General features: G+C 40.8%; 1 protein-coding gene across 2 annotated transcripts in view; it reads left to right on the top strand.

Moving 5' to 3' along the window:
- The first annotated feature begins 1,917 nt into the window (after nt 1–1,917).
- The window catches only part of MAP3K20 (mitogen-activated protein kinase kinase kinase 20), a 201,059-nt gene continuing 184,255 nt past the window's right edge, over nt 1,918–18,721 (top strand). The window contains exons 1-2 of one of the 2 annotated variants that reach the window (XM_032755347.2): nt 1,918–2,074; nt 17,025–17,217. In XM_032755347.2, the coding sequence (XP_032611238.1) occupies nt 17,059–17,217 (159 nt within the window). In that variant the 5' untranslated portion in view covers nt 1,918–2,074; nt 17,025–17,058. The remainder of the gene's footprint in view (nt 2,075–17,024; nt 17,218–18,721) is intronic. The other variant, XM_032755348.2, reaches the window with a different exon arrangement.

Genomic DNA, 18,721 nt, shown 5'->3' with positions numbered 1-18,721 from the left:
TTAAAGCTGGAACCTGTAACTAACTTCTAATTAGTCCCTCTTATTTTGCAGAGGAGGAAACTGTGGCCTATCCTGCAAAGCACTCTAGTTGATAACCGGTAGCTCTAAGACCAGAAGTCAGGTTCTCTGACTCTCAGTCTAGTGTCCTTTCCATCACAACCAAGTGCCTCTGAAGGTAAGGTAAAATGACTGGAGTCTTCCTATACCTGGGGTCTATGCTAAAGAGCCTTAGTTTTTCCTTGAATGGATAGGATGGAATTATTTGAATTATTTTATTAGACCTGCATTACAAGTGTTTTTAGCATGGCAATTTTCATCAATTCTAATTTCTCAGTTACCAAAATAAAATTTATTAATGATAAAATCTCCAGTCCTTATCAAGGGGCAAATTAATCAGACTAATAAATTGTTTTTTAACCTCTACTCATGCATCCCTCAACTTTCATATCTTTAATCTATTGAATGACTTACACATTTTCTATTTCACTCTTGACCTCTTTTCTGAATTTGTTTCATATTTCAGTTGCTGCATCTCTACCTGTTTTTACTCCTATGACCTCAAACTCAACATGAAGCCAGCTTCCCTTTCACGTATTCCTATTTCTGTCAATGACACCATCATTCTCCCGGTCATCCAGGTCTGAGATCTTGGCATCATCTCTCTTCTTCTTCTCTTCTAAATCTTTTGGGTTACCAACTTCTGTGGCCTCTTGCTGAAACGTTTAATATTTCCCCCAATTCCATTTCTTCTTCTTCGTTGTTTTTTTTTTTGTTTTTTTTTTTTTTTGAGACAGTCTCACTCTCATCCAGGCTGGAGTGCAGTGGCGCGATTGTGGTTCACTTTAGCCGCGACTTCCCCAGCTCAAGCGATTCTCCCACCTCAGCCTCCCGAGCAGCTGGGATTACAGATGCATGCCACCACACCAGGCTAGGTTTTCTGATTTTTTTAGAGATGAGGTCTCACTGTGTTACCCAGCCAGGTCTCAAGCAATCCTCTCAGCTTGGCCTCCCCAAGTGCTGGGATTACAGGCACCATGCCTAGCCCATTTCTTCTTTTTAATTCCATTTCCTACATCAGGTCCTCATGATTCCACAACCGGGTGGTGACAACATCTACCACTCATCCTGGTTCCATCCTAGCAACCCAACCTACAACTACTGTGGACTACTCTCTCAAAATTACCATTTAAACAAAAACACAAACACTCATTTCACCCCTTTGATTCTAATTTTTCACAGCTCCCCAGTGTCCATGGATAATAAAATTCAAATTCAAAATCCTGAATGATGTTGCCCATGCCCTTACAACCTCCTCTCACTTTTCCTTCACAGAACCATCCTCCCTAATCAGAAATTTCTTTTCTTCCCAACGCCCACCTCCACTTTTGGCTTAGGCCTGTAACGGACTCTGGCTCCTTTTCTGAATTCTGCTCTGTTAAAAAGTTAGCAACCAGAGCAGCAGACCACGGCCCCTCCTCAAAATTCCAGAGGTACCTACTGATCTTTCTAGAGAGGCAGCCTTCAGACCTATGTTCCCAGAAATCTCTACGTTTGTGCCTTTCCCAACTAGAGAATTAACTCTTGTAGGGCACAAAACAGGCTCTATTTCTTTGCGTCCCCAGCGCCTGTTTGTTGAAGACTGAGTTGAAGGAGTAGCAGGTGGCGTTAACTTGTCAAAAAGATGAGTTAAAGTGCTGGGGTCTGGGGGAACACCCCCACGGCCCTCCCCCCACAGTAGGGCAGGTGTGTCTGGGGCCTCGGCGGGTGCCGGGGCGCGGGGCGGATGGTGCCCCCCGGGCGCAGGCCAGGGAGGCCCGAGCGCCTTCCCCACGCCCCGCTCGCCCGCGCGTGTGAGGGGAGGGCGGCCCAGCCGTTCCGCGCCGGGAGGTAGGTGGTGCTGTTGCCGTGACTGTCTTCCTCATTGGCGCCGTGCAGAGAGGCGGAATGTTCAACTCCTAACTGCGGCGGAAGCGTGGGAGCCGCGCGGGCCGCTGTAGTCCCAACCCCCGCCGCCCTCGTCGCGCGCGGGGCCTCCGCGCCCCCGGCTGCTGCTAGCGCCCGGCCCGGGAGCCAGGTAGGGGCCAGGCTGGAGCCCGCGGAGGGCGGGGAGGGAGGGAGGGGGCGAGGCCCGCCGCGCTCGCGAGTCGTCCCCGCGTCTCGGGGCCGAGGCTTCGCCGGAGCCCGGGAGTCTAGGCGGCCTCGGGAGGCTCCTCGGGGCTCCCTTCCCCTACCCAGGGCCCGCCTGGCGGCGGCCGCGGCCAGAGCGAGCGAACGTTCGCGGCGCCCGGGGAGTCCTCGCGGGACCTCGGCCGCGGCGCCGCCAAGTGCGGTTCGGGAGGGTTCGGGCCAGTCTCATGGAGAAGTTGGCGCCTGGAGGCGCGGGGCGCAGGCCGGAGCGGCTCTGGCTTTCGCGGCCCCGGGCGTGCGGCACGGGCAGGGGCTCCGCGAGCAGCAGAGCCGGCCAGGCAGCGGGTGACTGGGGTACTATCGGGAGGCAAACCGCGAGGCCCCCAAATCAGGGTAGGGTGCAGGCCACTTCCCAGCACTCGCTGTGCGTGCGAGGAGGGACGACGAACTTCTGCTTTTCTAAGAACTCGGCCGCGAGCGGTGTTGCTTCCCATCCATTTTCCTTCATTTTGTTTTCCTCACATAATTAGGCCATGCGAATAACCAGCAGGAACAATGAACACTAAAGATTAGTTTTAAAAACATGCGTAAATGTATCCAGAGCCACCCAGAGCCGCCGCTCCCCGCCCTTCCTGCCCCGGGTTTGGGCAGCATGAAGCACCCGCCCTCTCGGGCTTCCCCCTTTCCTCCCACCGGAGCCGGAGTTGTCCCCTTTGGCGACCCTCAGGCAGCGGCTTTTTGTGGGCTCCCAGACCTGCACCGGGCCCAGAAGTGCTTACCCAGGCCGTCGCCTCGTCTGGCCTCGCTTGCCCATGACAGCTTTCAGAAAACTTTAATTCAGGACTGGCTAGATGACATCCGATTGCCTAAAAAACTTTTTAAAAAGTTATCTCTGTTAGATCGCCGAAAATGTTATGTTTCTGATGCGTTTTGAGATCGCGCATAAGTACTGTTTATGGGGAACTTAATTACTATTTTTGTTAGTTTCTGTAATAATGAAAGCAACACAATTTAGGGGCCCATTCCAAGTGTGGTACAGTAAGCAGCTCTCATTAATAATGGTGTGTGAGAATCGTCTTACAGAGTGAATTTGAGGATATTTGACTTAAGATTGTTGAAAACTGTATTCCTCCTTTAACCCCGAAGCTGTTTTAGAAGAGCCTTCTTGCTTCCTCGACCTTCGTTGAAATGAACAGCTAGGATTTAGTGGATCCAAACCTCCAAAGAGGTTTAAAGACAAAAATAAACAAGTGATTCAAGGCTAGTTAATGTCCTCTTTGTAGTAGGCCTATCTCCACAGTGAAATTTCACTTGTTTTTCAATTAAAAAAAAAAAGTGATGGCTGCATTTTAATTATGGTTATGGTCATTTGTAGAGTCTTTGTTTTAAATTCCTGCTACTATAGTGAGAGATTTAGGAGATTGTAAATGAATACGACTTTAGTTTGGGAAGAGAGAATTAAGATAAAGAAAAATGGTCTTTTGGACCACTGCACTGTTTATTTTAATCTTTCACAATTTAATTCCTACTATAACTTTTTGAGATTATTTGGGGAGTTTTTTAACTACAAAATATTGTTTAAATAAAAAAATTTAGTGATAATAATTCCAGAGTAAATGGCCATGATGCAATTGCAAGGACTTTCTCTGTTGTCTAAAAAAGCAAATAGATGATTGATCTGTTTTTCTTAATCTTTTAGGGAATATATAAGGACACAGTAAAGAGAGAGAAAAAAATATCCAAATATTAAACACGCGGACTTGGATCTAAAAATGGATGGTCAAAGATCTTGGGAACTAAGGGGCCTTCTTGCCAAATAAGGAAACTTGGCAAGTTGCACTGTGTATTTTAACTTAGCACAAGAGTGAGTGTTATTGGCAATATATTGGCTCAGAGCCTATCTGGAATGAGCAGCGAAACTGACTTCGATAGGGCTACAAAATTATAAATAGGAGGTATGAGGGGGTGTGGAGTGAATAATCGAATCATCAGAGAAAACACTGAAGAAATTACGATGATGTTTCAGGAAAAGAAGTCAGATGTAAGGTGAAGCTATTAGTGTGGAGTGAAAGAGCAAAATGGGCAGTTTATTTTAGAAATTGGTAGATTCAGAAGAGAGGAATCAATGGTTTTTTTTGTTTTTGTTTTTTTTTAAACTGGAAAAAGGTGTTTGTGGGGATATAGTACTTCTTGGAATAAGATAGCCCTATGTCTGTATCCTGAGATGTTGGAAATAAAAATGAATTTAGATCACTTGTTTTCCATTTTATTCTACCCAGGACAGAGTGACAGTGTCTTGTCTATCTAAATGTAATAGGAACAGTTAAGGCACCTTTTGGTCTTACTGCAAGGAAAATTTAGGCTAGTTTTTTGGTAGCTATTAACATTGCCCCACTAGACACAAATAAGCAGAGTTCTAGCTGTGACCAGAAAATTGTACCTGGTAAGGGAAGAGGACTACGAATGCTAGAGCTTAGATTGATTTGACTGATACATGGGTGCTTTTATGTCAGACCCTCCTAGGAAAGCTGAAGCATCGATTATGTCCTAATAGCTGTTAAGTAATCCCAGCACAGTAGAAGAATCTGTGAGAACAAAGCAACCCCACATTTGACACCCTAACCCCAGTGTCTTCAATTGTAATAGGAAATTAAAGTCCCAAATTGATTTAGGTGGATGGTAAGCAATCCGGTAATTACTGTAATAAGAAAAGAGTTAGTTTAAATAGGGAAAACAAAAGGCAAATTAGAAGGAGGAGGCAGAATGTTATTAACAAAAAGACACGATATGGTAGAAAACAATGATACGACTTTGGAGTCAGGCCTGAATTTGACACAAGTTGTGTCACCTGTAAGGTAGTTGGCTTGAGCTACTTTCACACCCTTGATCCTCAGTTTTCTCACTCATAGAAGTTAGGGACAGTAGTACCTGCTTCCTAAGGATAAGTACAGTCATTTATCCATTAATGATGGGGATACGTTCTGAGAGAACTGCGTTGTTAGGTGATGTTGTAGTTGTGTAAACACCGCAGCGTGCACTTACACAAACCTAGATGCTATAGCCTACTACACACCTAGGCTGTGTGAGATAGCCTGTTGCTCCTAGGCTACAGACCTATGTAGCGTGCTACTGTACTGAATAGGCAGTTGTAACACAGTAATAAGTATTTCTGTCAAAAAATAGAAAAGGCACAGTAAAAATACAGTATAAAATATACAGTATCAAAGATAAAAAATGGTACACCTATATCGGGCACTTACCATGAATGGAGCTTGCAGGACTGGAAGTTGTTTGGGGCAAATCAGTGAGTGAGTGGTGAGGGAATGTGAAGGCCCAGGACATCACTGTACACTACTGTAGACTTTATAAACACTGTACACTTAGGCTCTACTAGATTTATTTAAACATTTTTCTTCAAAAATAAATTAACCTTAGCTTGCTGTAACTTTTTTGTTTTATAAACTTTAAACTTTTTTTAACTTTTTGAGTCTTTTGAAATAACACTTAGCTTAAAACACAAACACATTGTACAGCTATACAAAAATTCTTTATATCCTTATTCTGTAAGTTTTTTTTCTATTTTTAAATTTTAAAAAATTTGTTTTGCTCCTTCAACTTTGTTAAAAACTAAGAAACACACACATCAGCCTAGCCCCACACAGGGTTAGGATCGTCAATATCACTGTTTTCTACCTCCACATCTTGTCTCACTGGAAGGTCTTCAGGGGCAGTAATGTCTATGGAGCTGCCATCTCCCCATCTCCTGTGATAGCAATGCCTTCTTCTGGACACCTCCTGAAGGACCTGCCTCAGTTAACTTTCTTTTTTTTTTTTTTTAAGTGGGAAAAGTACACTCTAAAATGAGGATAAAAAGTATAGTAAATACATAAATGAGTAACAGTCATTTATTATCCTTATCAAGCATTGTGCACTGTATATAATTGTATGTGCCATACCTTTATACAGCTGGCAGCATAATAAGTTTGTTTACACCAGCGTCACCACAAACACATGAGTAATGCATTGTGCTATGATGTTAGGAAACTGTGCCATCACTCAGCAATAGGAATTTTTCAGCTTTATTATAATCTTATGGGATCGCTGTTATATATGCAGTCCATTGTTGACTAAAACATAGTTATGTGGTGCATGACTTTATGAGAAAGCACATAGAAATGCTTGTAACAGTGCCTGAAATTTCAGCCACTGTATCAATGTGGTAAAGAAGGATGTTTTACTACATCTCTCAAGTTATACACAGAGCTGCTTGCCCACTATCCTAGTCTGTTTTCTGCTGCTAGAGCAGCCTATCATAGCCTGGGTAATTTACAAGGAACAAGGGTAATTTATTTGGCTCATGGTTCTGGAGCCTGGGAAGTCCGGGTGCATGGCTCTGGCATCTGGTGAGAATCACCCATTGTGGAAGGGTGGAAGGCAAAAGCAAGCCATGAAAGACAAAGAGAAAAAGTGAACTCCTGAAATAATTAACCTACTCCCAGGGTAACAGCAAGAATCCATTTATGACCTAATCGCCTCTTAAAGGTTCTGCTTCCCAGTACTGTTACATCAGCAATTAAGTAATTAAGTTTCAACATGAAATTTGGTGGGAGCATTCCTACCATAGCACTCAGCTCTTCCAGCTAAGGCTTGCCTTTGGTACCCTGTCCTGTTCCCAAGTTATTAGTGGTTAGGTAGGTTTTCATAACTACTCTCTTGCTTTGAGTATAAGGGTTTCTAAAGTGTGCTTTAGAACCACTTGGAACCATTCTTATAGCTAATTTTGAGCAAGGCCCAATACCCTTCTTTCTGGACTCATCTCCAGGCTTCCGTTTAAGAAAACCAAAAAGAAAAGGAAAGAATTGCTGTCTGCACGTCATGTAGTAAATCTTTACTTATTAAACTTTTCTACGAAAGTACTCTATTGTGGGGAAAAATGAAAATTTTCCTTCAAGTATTTGTCCATATAGCCACAAATACCCCAATGCAAGCAAGTACTTGCTTTAAAATTTTATATTTAATCTTAAAAATTTATGTGGATTTTGCATTCTCTTCTGTCCTACTCTGTTTTACGTAAATTGAACAAATCGATACAAACAGACACATATTTAAAAAAACACAAATCTTTTTTTTTTTTTTTTTAGAAACAGAGTCTTGCTATGTTGTCCAGGCTGGCCTTGAACTCCTGTGCTCTAGCAATCCTCCCACCTGAACTTTCCCAGTAGCTGGGGCTGAGGGTATGTGCCACCTTGCCTGGCTTATTCCCCATAGTGTTAAAGTGAAATTGATGCTGTAGGACAGCTGTTTATTCATATCACCTTCTGCACAGTACTGTGTAATACCACGTATGGGAATAAGCACACGAGGAACATGGGATTGGTCCTAATAAAGAGTCCTGCACCATTAAGCTCTGCAGCCCAATCCTGCATGGGGTAGTGCAATTTCATTTTGCTGATAAAAGAATAGGGGTAGATCATCATTCAAAGAGTTTTGATGTTAGGTGGTTATACTCTGGCTTTCAAGACAAAGAGATCTCTTTGCTTTGGGAATTGGAGGGAAGGAAGAGGAAAGTTTTAGGATAGAAACCTGGAATGTGGCTCTTAGCTTCCCACCCAGTTTGGGAGGAGAAATTGAAGAAGATGGCCAAATCATTTCCCTTATTTCCATCACTGATGTGGTTCACTGTGCTTCTCTGTGATGTTTGGTGTCGGGTTCATGACTGCTTCCCTCAGAAAAGGAGGGAGACTGTCTATACTTTATAGTAGATTAGTCATCAACTCACAGGGTTGGAGTGGGTCTTAAAGTGGTTTCATTCTGCCCTCCTAGCTGATGCAAGAGTCTCCCACTCCACACCCCACGTCCCATTGAACGCTCTTGGTGATGGGTCACTCGCTACTAAAGAGGGTGGCAGATTTTCTTGTTGGCCAACTCTAAACCAGGAATCCTTTTTTTTTTTCTCTTTTTTTGGAGACAGGGTCTCACTTTGTACAGTGGCACAATCATAGCTTATGGCAACCTTGAACTCCTGGGCCCAAACTATCCTCCCGCTTCAGTCTCTTGAGTAGCAGGGACTACAGGCATGAACCACCACACCTGGATAATTTTTATTTATTTATTTTTTGTAGAGATGGGATCTCACTACGCTGCCCAAGTTGGTCTTAAATGCCTGACCTCAAGCGATACTCCCACTTTGGCCTCCCAAAGAACCAGGAATTCTTTCTGTTACTTTCATCCATAGATAGCCTTGCCTCTTGATCATCAAAACATAATATAAGGTCTTAGTCTTCCCTAGTTTTACCATCCCCATTCCTTTCACCCTTCACCTTACATTGAGGTTACCATGTTTTAACTCTTGCATTCACCCTTCTCAGGGAGTATTCATTCCAGGCACTCAGTCCAAAGTTGTACCTGTCTGTCAGCAGCCAGGATGGTCTGATACTTTCTATTTGACAGAAAACGATTTGGGGTACAAACAAGGGCTGAGTAGCAGCAAGACCTAGGGTGGGGGCAGGATAGGTGGGAGGTGGCGAACTAAAGTGAGCCTTGTGTACTCAGGCTACGGCTTTCCCCTCATCCCCAGTCCTGACACCTGTGAATTCCTCTTCTGGCCAAGCCCTAGAAATCTCCCCTCTCCATGCACCCTCACTTTATTCAACTCTGGCCCCATTCTCTTCCTCATGCCACAAGAAGCTCCCAGTTACTCAACACAACAAGCCCACGCAGCAGCCCATGCCGTGGCTGTAGGTTTTATCCACTTCATGTTTCCTAGTTGGGCTTCTGTTTGAGCACAGACATGTTTCCACGCAGCATTTCTGTGGCGTAAGTGCTCCCACCAACTACATTCCTGTGCCTCCCATCTTTTACTTCTGGTAACAATACTTTTGGTAAGGAAGTGTGTTGTGGAAGTTGATTTTTATTAATTGAAATACTAAATTACTTTAATATTTCAATAAGAATGTTTAGCTTATTTTTATTCTTACCATTGCTCTAACTAGAGAGCTACTTATATGGTAAAGATAGAGGAGGGGGGAAAACATGAAACAATGGCTATTCTGTTTTTTAGATTCTTATTTAAAGTTGGGTTCTCTCAGATATCTATACCTGAAGTCCTATTTACTGAACCCAACCTACTCTGTATAAGATACACTGTTTTTCTAGGAGCAGCCATGGAGGAAGAAGGGAAATATCTATGGTAGACACAGTACGAGTTGGTTCTATTCATATACCTAGTCTTGCAACTTTTATTTTTTTATTTTTATTTTTGTTTTTGAGACAGAGTCTCGCTGTCGCCCAGGCTGGAGTGCAGTGGCGTAATCATAGCTCACTGCAGCCTCGACGTCTTGGGCTCAAGCGATCCTCCAGCCTCAGCCTTGCAGAGTGCTGGGATTACAGGTGTGAGCCACTGTACCCAGCCAGCTTTTATCTTTTTTAGTGATTAAAAAAAAAAAATAGTAGAACAGCAGTCCTGTTGAGGAATAGAATCTTTGAATCTTTGACCTTGGTGTTATGGACAAATACCCTGAAGCAGAGCTTTCCTGATTTTTTTGAAGATAAGACTCAGGGGAAAAAGAAATTGCAGAACAGTGATTCCTAGTGGTGTTCTTTTAATACACTGATGATAAAGCACATTTTATTAATTTATTCACTGATCTATGTTAAAGAGGCTGAAATAATACTAACATAAATATCAAGGCAGCAAGTTTGGCAGAATAATTTGCTGAATATTGAAGCTCTTTTCAAAGAGTATCTTTTTTGTCACATCCAGGTCATGATAAAACAAGTAAGTTTTTCTTCCTATATTGTATAAAAAGTAAACTGGCAACCTTACTTTTTGAAGAAGGGGGAAAGGAAAGTATGAATTAGGGGCAGGAAAAGAGGAAGGATCTAAATTCAGAAATATAGGCCCATATAAAACCACAAGATAGAAACATCCAGAAAAAGTTCAAAGACCTTTTTTCTAGTAAAGTTAATCCTTTCATAAAGTAGATTTTTATTTTTACTTTTAGAAATGAGATCTCCCTATGTTGCCCCAGCTGGGCTCAAGTGATCCTCCAACCTCCGCCTCCCAAAATGCTGGGATTGCAGGTGTGAGCCACTGTGCCTGGCCAAAGTAGATTTAATTTTTTTAAAAAAAATCATCACTTGCAGGTATTGGATAAGCAGGTTATAGTTTTCTTGGGTTAGACGTCCATTGACTGTGCAGCAGATAATGTCTCAGAGAAGACCGTGGTCACCGGGGAAGGAGGGGATGCTCCAGCGCCCTGTCAAAGTGAATGCTGTCATTGAATAAATAGATCTCAGCAATGCTGATATCCAAAAAGTGCAAAAAAAGAAAAGTATTGTGTTTTAGCAATGTAAATACTCACATTATGAAAAAAGTTTAAAAGAAATTATAATTACTTACTAATAAGATCTTTCAGAAATGACCAAAACCAAAAACGGCAGTTAAACAGGAATGAGAAAGAATTAGAACATAGGCAAAGAGAGGAAAAGGATTTAGGGATCAGTAGCACCTTTATTTGTTAATAATTGCTCTACAAAACTAAGAGATATAATATAAAACAATTCTGAAAATGGGGAGAGGAAAGCTATTGAGGAGAGCATACCTGACCATAAAAGCTGAAGGAATAGATGGCTAAATATGATATCAAGGGTTATTAAAATAATGAGAAAACCATAATTTCCATTAATTGCATGTATACCATATACTAGGCACTGTGCTCACGTATGCACTTTCACAGCACTGGTATTATTGCCAGTGAGAACAGTGAGGTCAGAGAGACATAGTGCCTTGCCCAAGTAGCTAATAACAGATCTGCTCGTAGATCTCTCTAATAGGGGTCTTTTCCTTGAATCATGCTACTTCCCTGTTGAAATATCTCTTATTTGGAAGTGAGATGTATCAATGAAGTCAAATACTGTGCAAACTTGATAACTTTGGGGCTATCAGCTTTGTGACATTGAATGGAAAAGATTTGAAATTTTTTATTTATGCATCTGGAAATGCCACAGTCTGAGAAAAAGTGATTTGTTAAAGTTACCGAGAGGTGGAGGGAGAGTTCAAACTCATATCAATCTAATTTTAAAACCTTGGTTTTTAATGTTAGAACTGTAGTGGGGTCATTTTTGTTTTTGATTTGGGGGCAAAAGTAACAGTGAAAAGGTAAATGACTTATTTGAGGTCAACATGGATCTGAAAAATCAAGAAGCAAAATAGAAGATCTGTGAATAGAGAAACTTAAGTCTATTTTTTTGGACTAGAAGATTGAAAACTTTAAAAAGTAAAATGATTCTTTAAGATTTTCCTACCTTCTTATGTTTCCACTTTTCATAATTAGCGGATGCTGCTATATATACTTTCAGCAGTTTGGTTAATAGTTAAATGTTTTTGAATTTTAATTTAAGGAAAATTTTAAATTAAAAATTTTTTGACATTCTACTCAAGTAGTGAAATGATTGGATTCAACCACCAAATTATTGATTTTCAACATTTACAGAGTTGTGATGCCTTATTTTACTTTGATTTTTGTGACATTTCTGCTCTAACTTACCCTTCAGTATTGTATGGTAGATAACATTTAAAACAGCTTTGAGAGTTTATAAAACAACAGTTAGAATGCTACAAAACTAAAACTGAGCATTGTTGTGTGGAGCAAAATTGCCTTTTTTGTGTAAAAGCAATTTTTTTTTTTTTTTTTTGAGACAGAGCCTTGCTCTGTTGTCCAGGCTAGAGTGCAGTGGTGCGATCTTGGCTCATAGTCACCTCCCCGGTTCGAGCAATTCTCCTGCCTCAACCTCCCAAGTAGCTGGGATTACAGGTGCGTGCCACCATGCCTGGCTAATTTTTGCATTTTTAGTAGAGATGGGGTTTTGCCATGTTGACCAGGCTGGTCTCGAACTCCTAACCTCAAGTGATCCACCCATCTTGGCCTCCCAAAGTGCTGGGACTACAGGCGTGAGCCACTGCGCCTGGCCAAAACAATTCTTTTAATACGGTGAGATGAAAACATTGGATTTGATTTGATATACCATGTAATAAATTTATATAGATGACTTTTTATTAAATTCTGGTATATTCATTCAGTGGAGAATACATTTGAAAAATTAGAACATAATTTTATCAAGTAGCAGTCTTCCCCAACATGCTTTAAATATGAATAACTAGCAACTCAGATTTTTCATTCTTCTCGTCATAAGTTGATCCCCTTAGAAAACTGATTCTTAAAAGGGAGAAAACTCAAGGGGAAAAAAATATATATGATCTAACTTTCATGTATATGGGAGTGGAAATCTCAACCAAGTTTTTCAGCTACATCCATGATGCTTTGCCAAGCTCACTGGAATTAAACCTGTACTCATATACCCTAGATTACTAGTTTATTCGGTATTCAGATGGAACTTAATTTTTTATGGTTTCAATAAAACATTCAAGTAATTGGATAGTTCCATTCACAAATAGCCAGTTCCCAAAATGGCATGATGTATCACAAAGTAGCAGTGATTCTGTGAAGAACCTGGCTAGTTGCCTCCTGTCAAGTGGTGAAATCCTGGAGAAGTGTGCTTCTCAAAGGCCAGCCTTTTTCTGGCACCCTTAGATCAGTGTCAGTTGTCACTGATCCTACCTCAGTTCATCCACATTCCCTGGGCTTGTTCTGCAGCATAAGGCTTAGATGAATTCATACTGATCTCATCCTGCTTTAGACCTCTACCTTTGTTTTGGAAAGGATTTCTCTACTCCTCCTTCTTCCCTGACCCTGGGATTCAGAGGGACCCAGTACTGGAGGTCCCAAATACACTCTCTTCAGTCTCCCAAGAAGCCTAGGCAGCAGTTTCCAAATCAGGATTTGCTTCAGAACCCTCTGGGGCACTTGTAAAAATTACACACCTTACGTTTTACATGACTTGGTTGAAACCTTTCCAGCTACAAAAGGTATAATGGAAGAATAACCAGAAACTATTTACTCACTTATTCAACAAATGCTTTTTTAATGGAAAAGCATAACTGTGTACTTGGCTGTGTAGTAGGTGCTGAGGATCCAGATGTAAACAGAACTGAGTTTTGACTTTAGGGAATTTATAGTCTGGTGAGAATTAAGTGGGAAAGATAAATGGATAAAGAAAGGTGCTGTGGCACATAAGAGGGAGAATTCAACTGTGCTCAGGAGACTCAAAGAGGTGGTCAAGGATAGGAGTTTGCTGTGCAGAGAAAAGTATTTGAAGCAGAGACACTAGCCTGTGTAGAAGTATGGAGATTTGAGAGGTCAGTGTATATTGGGAAGTGCAGACAGTTCCTCATGTGTGTATGGGAAATGAGATGACATGAAGTCAAAGTGGCTATAAGTGGTAAATGAATAACACAAGAAACTTTCCTGGAATTAGAATACATGAGTTACAGATAGAGTTCACTGAGTGTCCTACCAATGAATGAAAAAGACTCATTCCTAAACATATCTTATTAAAATTCAGGATTCCTGGGATCAATAGAGGATCCTAAAAGCTTTCAGAGAGGAAAAAATAATGTAAAAATGGTTAATAATCAGTAACATCAGACTGCTTAGTAGCCACATTAGAAACTAGGAGAAAATGAAGTAATACTTTCAAAATTATATGGAAAAGCATTTCCTACCTAGAATTGTATGCCCAACCAGGCTACCAATCAAGACATTTTAAGATATACAGATTCCCAAAAAATTCTATTCTGTATGTTCTATTCAGGTAGCTAATGGGAGATATGTGTTGTCAAAACAAGAGAATAAACCAAGAAAGGGAAGACAAGAAATCCAAAGACCAGGTTCTCACAGAGGAAAAAGGTGAAGGAAATTCTTAGGATGGTAGCCAACAGGAGGCCCAGTCCAAGTCAGGCCTAGAGAGCAACCATTCCAGCCAGACTGAATCAGGATGAAGGGCCTAGAAGGAGTGTCTCTAAAAAAAATAGAACTAAAGAGTAAAAACAAAGAGAGAGAAATTACTTGTTTTAATTTATTGAGAGGAGTTTTGCAGCTCGTGGGAGAGATTAATGAGGGGAATGTGTTAGGAGTGTAAAAAGCTAAGCAAACAACAACAAAAAAGCAAAAACAGGGCAACTAATAACTAAGAGAATCAAAAAGTTATCTAAGAAAGGAAACGTAATTATTGAATCCTACATGGCACTGCTGGGAATAATGTTTACTTTGTTGGATTACTGTAAACACTGACTATTGACTTAACCAAATGTTACAGTACGGTTGGAAGCTGGGAGGTTTGGGCAAGTATGCCATGCTTGTATGCATGGAGGTAGAGGGTGATATATGAGAACTAAATTCTTGTCTTCCACAGAAGTTAATAGATAATACCTAAAATGGAAAATCAAGAAATATTAATATAAGCACATTCTTTAGAAATACAGAGTTCAGTGCCAGAAGAAAATGCTAAAGGAGTTGAAATTAGTTGCATCTAGAGAGTGGGAATTGGGTATGGGGAATGGGGAGACAGGAAACTTCTATTTTTTATGATAAGCTTTGTAGTTCAATTTCATTTTAATGCTTTTATAAAAATAATTAACAAAAATATAAACCTAGTGTCTGTAATGCTGAGGGAACCTTGCAAATGGTGTTTGACATTTGGTTGAACAAACTTTTTAGCTTGCATACTCTGTATACCTACCCTTGGCAACGTTCCTGAATTTTATACAAATTTTGTTCTTTTCCATGTTTAACTAAATAGGAATTACAAAAAAGTTGGTAACGTAAACTGTTGATTCACATATGTTTATAGACTATATTTGGTTACTGTGATCTTTCCCTCACTCATATTTTTATGTGGAGTGTATCTTCTAAACTTTAGAGGATGAACAAATAACCCTTCCTCTTTCTCGCCTTCTCCCCAAAGTAGAGCAGCGTTTGACTTCATGTGAGAAATCAGCATTCTTCAGTGACCTGGTTTTCCTGAAATGGGATGGCTAGCCAGCTGCATGCTAAGATCTTTGAGCTGCCTTTGCACTTCACTCAGCAGAGCCCCAGGCTTTTTATGGAGAAATGTTGCCAGTTTATATGGATACAACCCAACCCCTTCTACCTTTTTATTTAAAAAAAAAAAAAAAAACAACTCAGAAGAATGGAAAGAGTAGTAAAATGTCCAGATACCTGTCACCTAGATGTGCCAGTTCTTAACGTTTTGGCACACTTCCTTTCTCTCTCCCTCTCTCTATTCCTATGTACTTTTTTGGGTGTGTGTGTTGGGGGACAGGGATGAGGAATGAACCATTTTAAAGTAAATTATAGACATCATACTTTAAAATGGCTACATGCATTTCCCAAGCAATACATCCAAGGACATCCATCTATAAAACAAAAATACCATTATTTGCCATGGATAAAAATAATATCATCTAATTTATATTAATACTTAGATTTCTCTAATATCCCAATAATATTTTCTATAGATTTTTTTATCCAGAATCCAGTGATCATAAATTATATGTAGTCATCATGTTTCTCTTTTTTTTTTTTTGAGATGGAGTCTCGCTCTGTTGCCCAGGCTGGAGTGCAGTGGCACTATCTCAGCTCACCGCAACCTCCACCTCCTGGGTTCAGGGAATTCTCGTGTCTCAGCCTCCCAAGTAGCTGGAATTACAGGTGTCTGCCACCACACCCGGCTAATTTTTGTATGCTTAGTAGAGACAGGGTTTTGCCATGTTGGCCAGGCTGGTCTTGAACTCCTGACCTCAAGTGATCCACCTGCCTCAGCCTCCCAAAGTACTGGGATTACAGGCGTGAGCCACCACACTCAGCCTAGTCATTGTGTTTAAGTTTTCCTTATGCTAGAAGTTTTTCTTCAAAAAAAAAAAAAAAAAACTTTCATGACCTTCATAATTATGAGGAGCGTAGGCCAGATGTTTTGTAGAATGTCCTAGAAATATAGATTTGTCCCTCATAAGGTTTTGGTTTATACTTTTTGCAAGAATAGTATAAGCCACATAAAATAGTGCACACGGGATAAAATAGGACACAAATTTTTTTATCCACCATTTTTAAGCATTTTATGTAGGTTCAAAATTTTAGCCCAATTTTAGTCCAGTTTTTGTGTTTTTAAGTCTCACTAATCTATGGTTTGGCATAGGGTGTTAACAATGGCCACTTACCTGGAGAATAGTAAAACTCCTTAGACCATAGGAAAGATGACTAGAATAATCTCTGGGAGGGGTAATACATTTCTCTGGAAACAAGCATAATATTTTTTAACGTCCTTGGCAGTATTCTTTGGATGACTTAATATATTGTAATCCAGGGCAAATTATTTCTACTCTTTAAGTTTTGTTACAGTATACAGTCCAGAGAGCCACTTCTGGCAAACAGTCCAGCTTTTCTGTCATCCCTAAGCTGAAAGTTTGTTTTTGGAGTCTAAACACTGATTGCGTGTTCAGTTTGCAGCCGTTTGGCTGTCCGTGTACCAGGATGCTCAGTGGCTTAGGTTGTGTATATTTTGTGTGAAGTGAGTCCAGCGTGGAGAGGTGGCATGCCTCAGATGCCAGGGGAGCTATGCAAGCTTGCTGTGGAAAGCATGCTTCCCGTCTGTCAGGGCTTCCTGATAGGAGACCTGGTGACACAGTAGCCTTTCGGCAGAGCTCCTTGGGATGGGTAGGAAGTGCTGCTGCAGGTTTTGTCTGGGGGATATCTGAGCCATTTCTCTGTGGATAGCTGTGTTTCAAAGTCTGGGCAGGTTGTTGTTGAATTTTGCGTGGGCTGCCAGGGTGAGTGTTTTCATTTCGATTTGTTTATAATCTTGCTTTTTTTCTTCCTAAGTCACCATGACTTTCTGGAAGTTTCACAGGACTTGTTCATGATATATTATCTAAAGTAGGATTCAGAGGATTTAGCCTAATATATTTGTAATTCAGCTTTTCTTTTTCTTTCTTTCTGCAGATTTTGTGGAAGTATAATACTTTGTCATTATGAGATGTCGTCTCTCGGTGCCTCCTTTGTGCAAATTAAATTTGATGACTTGCAGTTTTTTGAAAACTGCGGTGGAGGAAGTTTTGGGAGTGTTTATCGAGCCAAATGGATATCACAGGACAAGGAGGTGGCTGTAAAGAAGCTCCTCAAAATAGAGAAAGAGGTAAGGTCTTTTCCAGCTGACAGAAACAGTCACGATACCATTTATGTAAGCTTTTTCAACCTCGAGTTAGAGGGTCACAGGGCTGCAAGGGACCTAGCAAGGCCTTTGGGTCTGATCCACGAGGCTGTTTCCCAATTTCCATTCTGGGTGCCCCATAAATAGAAATTATTGCAGCGTGTGCTTTAGGGTTGAGTTCTACTAGGGGTCAGCTGAAGTAAGAGGATTTCTTTCCAGGGCATGAAAGACCAAATGTTCTCTGAGCTCTCCTGGAGGCAGAGGTGAGATTTCAGACCTTCCCAGGGTTCAAGCTTTTCTCTTCCCTGGGCAGCCAAGAGGGGTCAGTAAAGAGTAATGTGTAAAGTTTTTAATACCCTTTCCATTTTCTCTGCTTGAACTTCTGGTCATAAGCAGTTGTCTTTTAAAAGATAAAAGACACTATTTTTTTTAACTGAAATATGCAGTACCTGTTTCTTGGATTTCACTCTACTTAAGGCTAACAGTGATGGGCTTTGTATTATATAGAATTAATAGGTGCCAGACAGAGAGCTGTCCTCCTAGTAAAATCAGAAAAGGGTCTTGGCTTTCAGAGCCTGGGATTTGTGCTGGTCCTAGATGAGCTCAGAGCTCTTAGAACTGTCATCCTTCTCAGGAATGAGATATAACGTGGTTGTCACATTCAGTTTGGTATCATGAGAATAAAAGTAATTGCAGAGCTGACTGGCAGGGACTCAGCAGCATTGATAACTTCAGTAGCGACCCTCTGGAGCTGGTTTTGGTCATTTCTGTTTACGTCCTGTTTTGGCTAATTATTGTTCAATATCTTTTTAAAGTGAACTTTCCCATAAATATCCTTTAATCTCCCTAAATGATTTCATTTTTTTCATTAACTGTTGCCAGTGAACCATAGCAATTGATTAGAGAAGGAAACCCAAATGGTAGCACTTTGTGAGTTTCCTCCCAGCGGTGCTGTGTAATTGTGTGATTACCAGCTGTGTTTCCAATTGTTGAAGCCAGGTTAGAAGGACTGAGAGATCTCTGCCTTGAGGCATCTGTAGGTTTTTGGAAGACATTAAGAAAGGAGAGCTTTTAAAGCCCATCCGTACACAAAACAGAAAGGTACTGGGTATAAGTCACTTTCCCTTTCCCCCATTTCTTGATCAACAAAAATTTTTAATAGTAGCCAAGTAATAAATCCATGTCTTACCTTGGACCGAACCTAGCCCTTTTAGCTGATCAATTCATTAAGTCCTTTATAGGAAGCATTATTGTCCCCATTTTATAGATTGGGAAATAGAGCTTTGCGAAATGTATTAAGCTGCCCCAGGAGGGGCAAATGAAATCCAGGAGGCTAGAACCCCCTGTTCTTTAGTTTTTAACTCTGAAACCTCTAATTGACCAGGTACGAAGAGAAAACTAAACCTGCTGCATCCATTTATAGTCAGTTATTTATATATATGCTAATATTTTAGCTTTAGATTGTACAACTTTAGTAAAAGGAACATGT

The sequence above is a fragment of the Hylobates moloch genome, unplaced genomic scaffold (assembly GCF_009828535.3).
Source record: "Hylobates moloch isolate HMO894 unplaced genomic scaffold, HMol_V3 SCAFFOLD_1, whole genome shotgun sequence".
NCBI classification, from domain to species: domain Eukaryota; kingdom Metazoa; phylum Chordata; class Mammalia; order Primates; family Hylobatidae; genus Hylobates; species Hylobates moloch.
The sequence above is the reverse complement of the archived record's forward strand: the minus strand, read 5'-3'. Positions and strand labels throughout refer to the sequence as shown.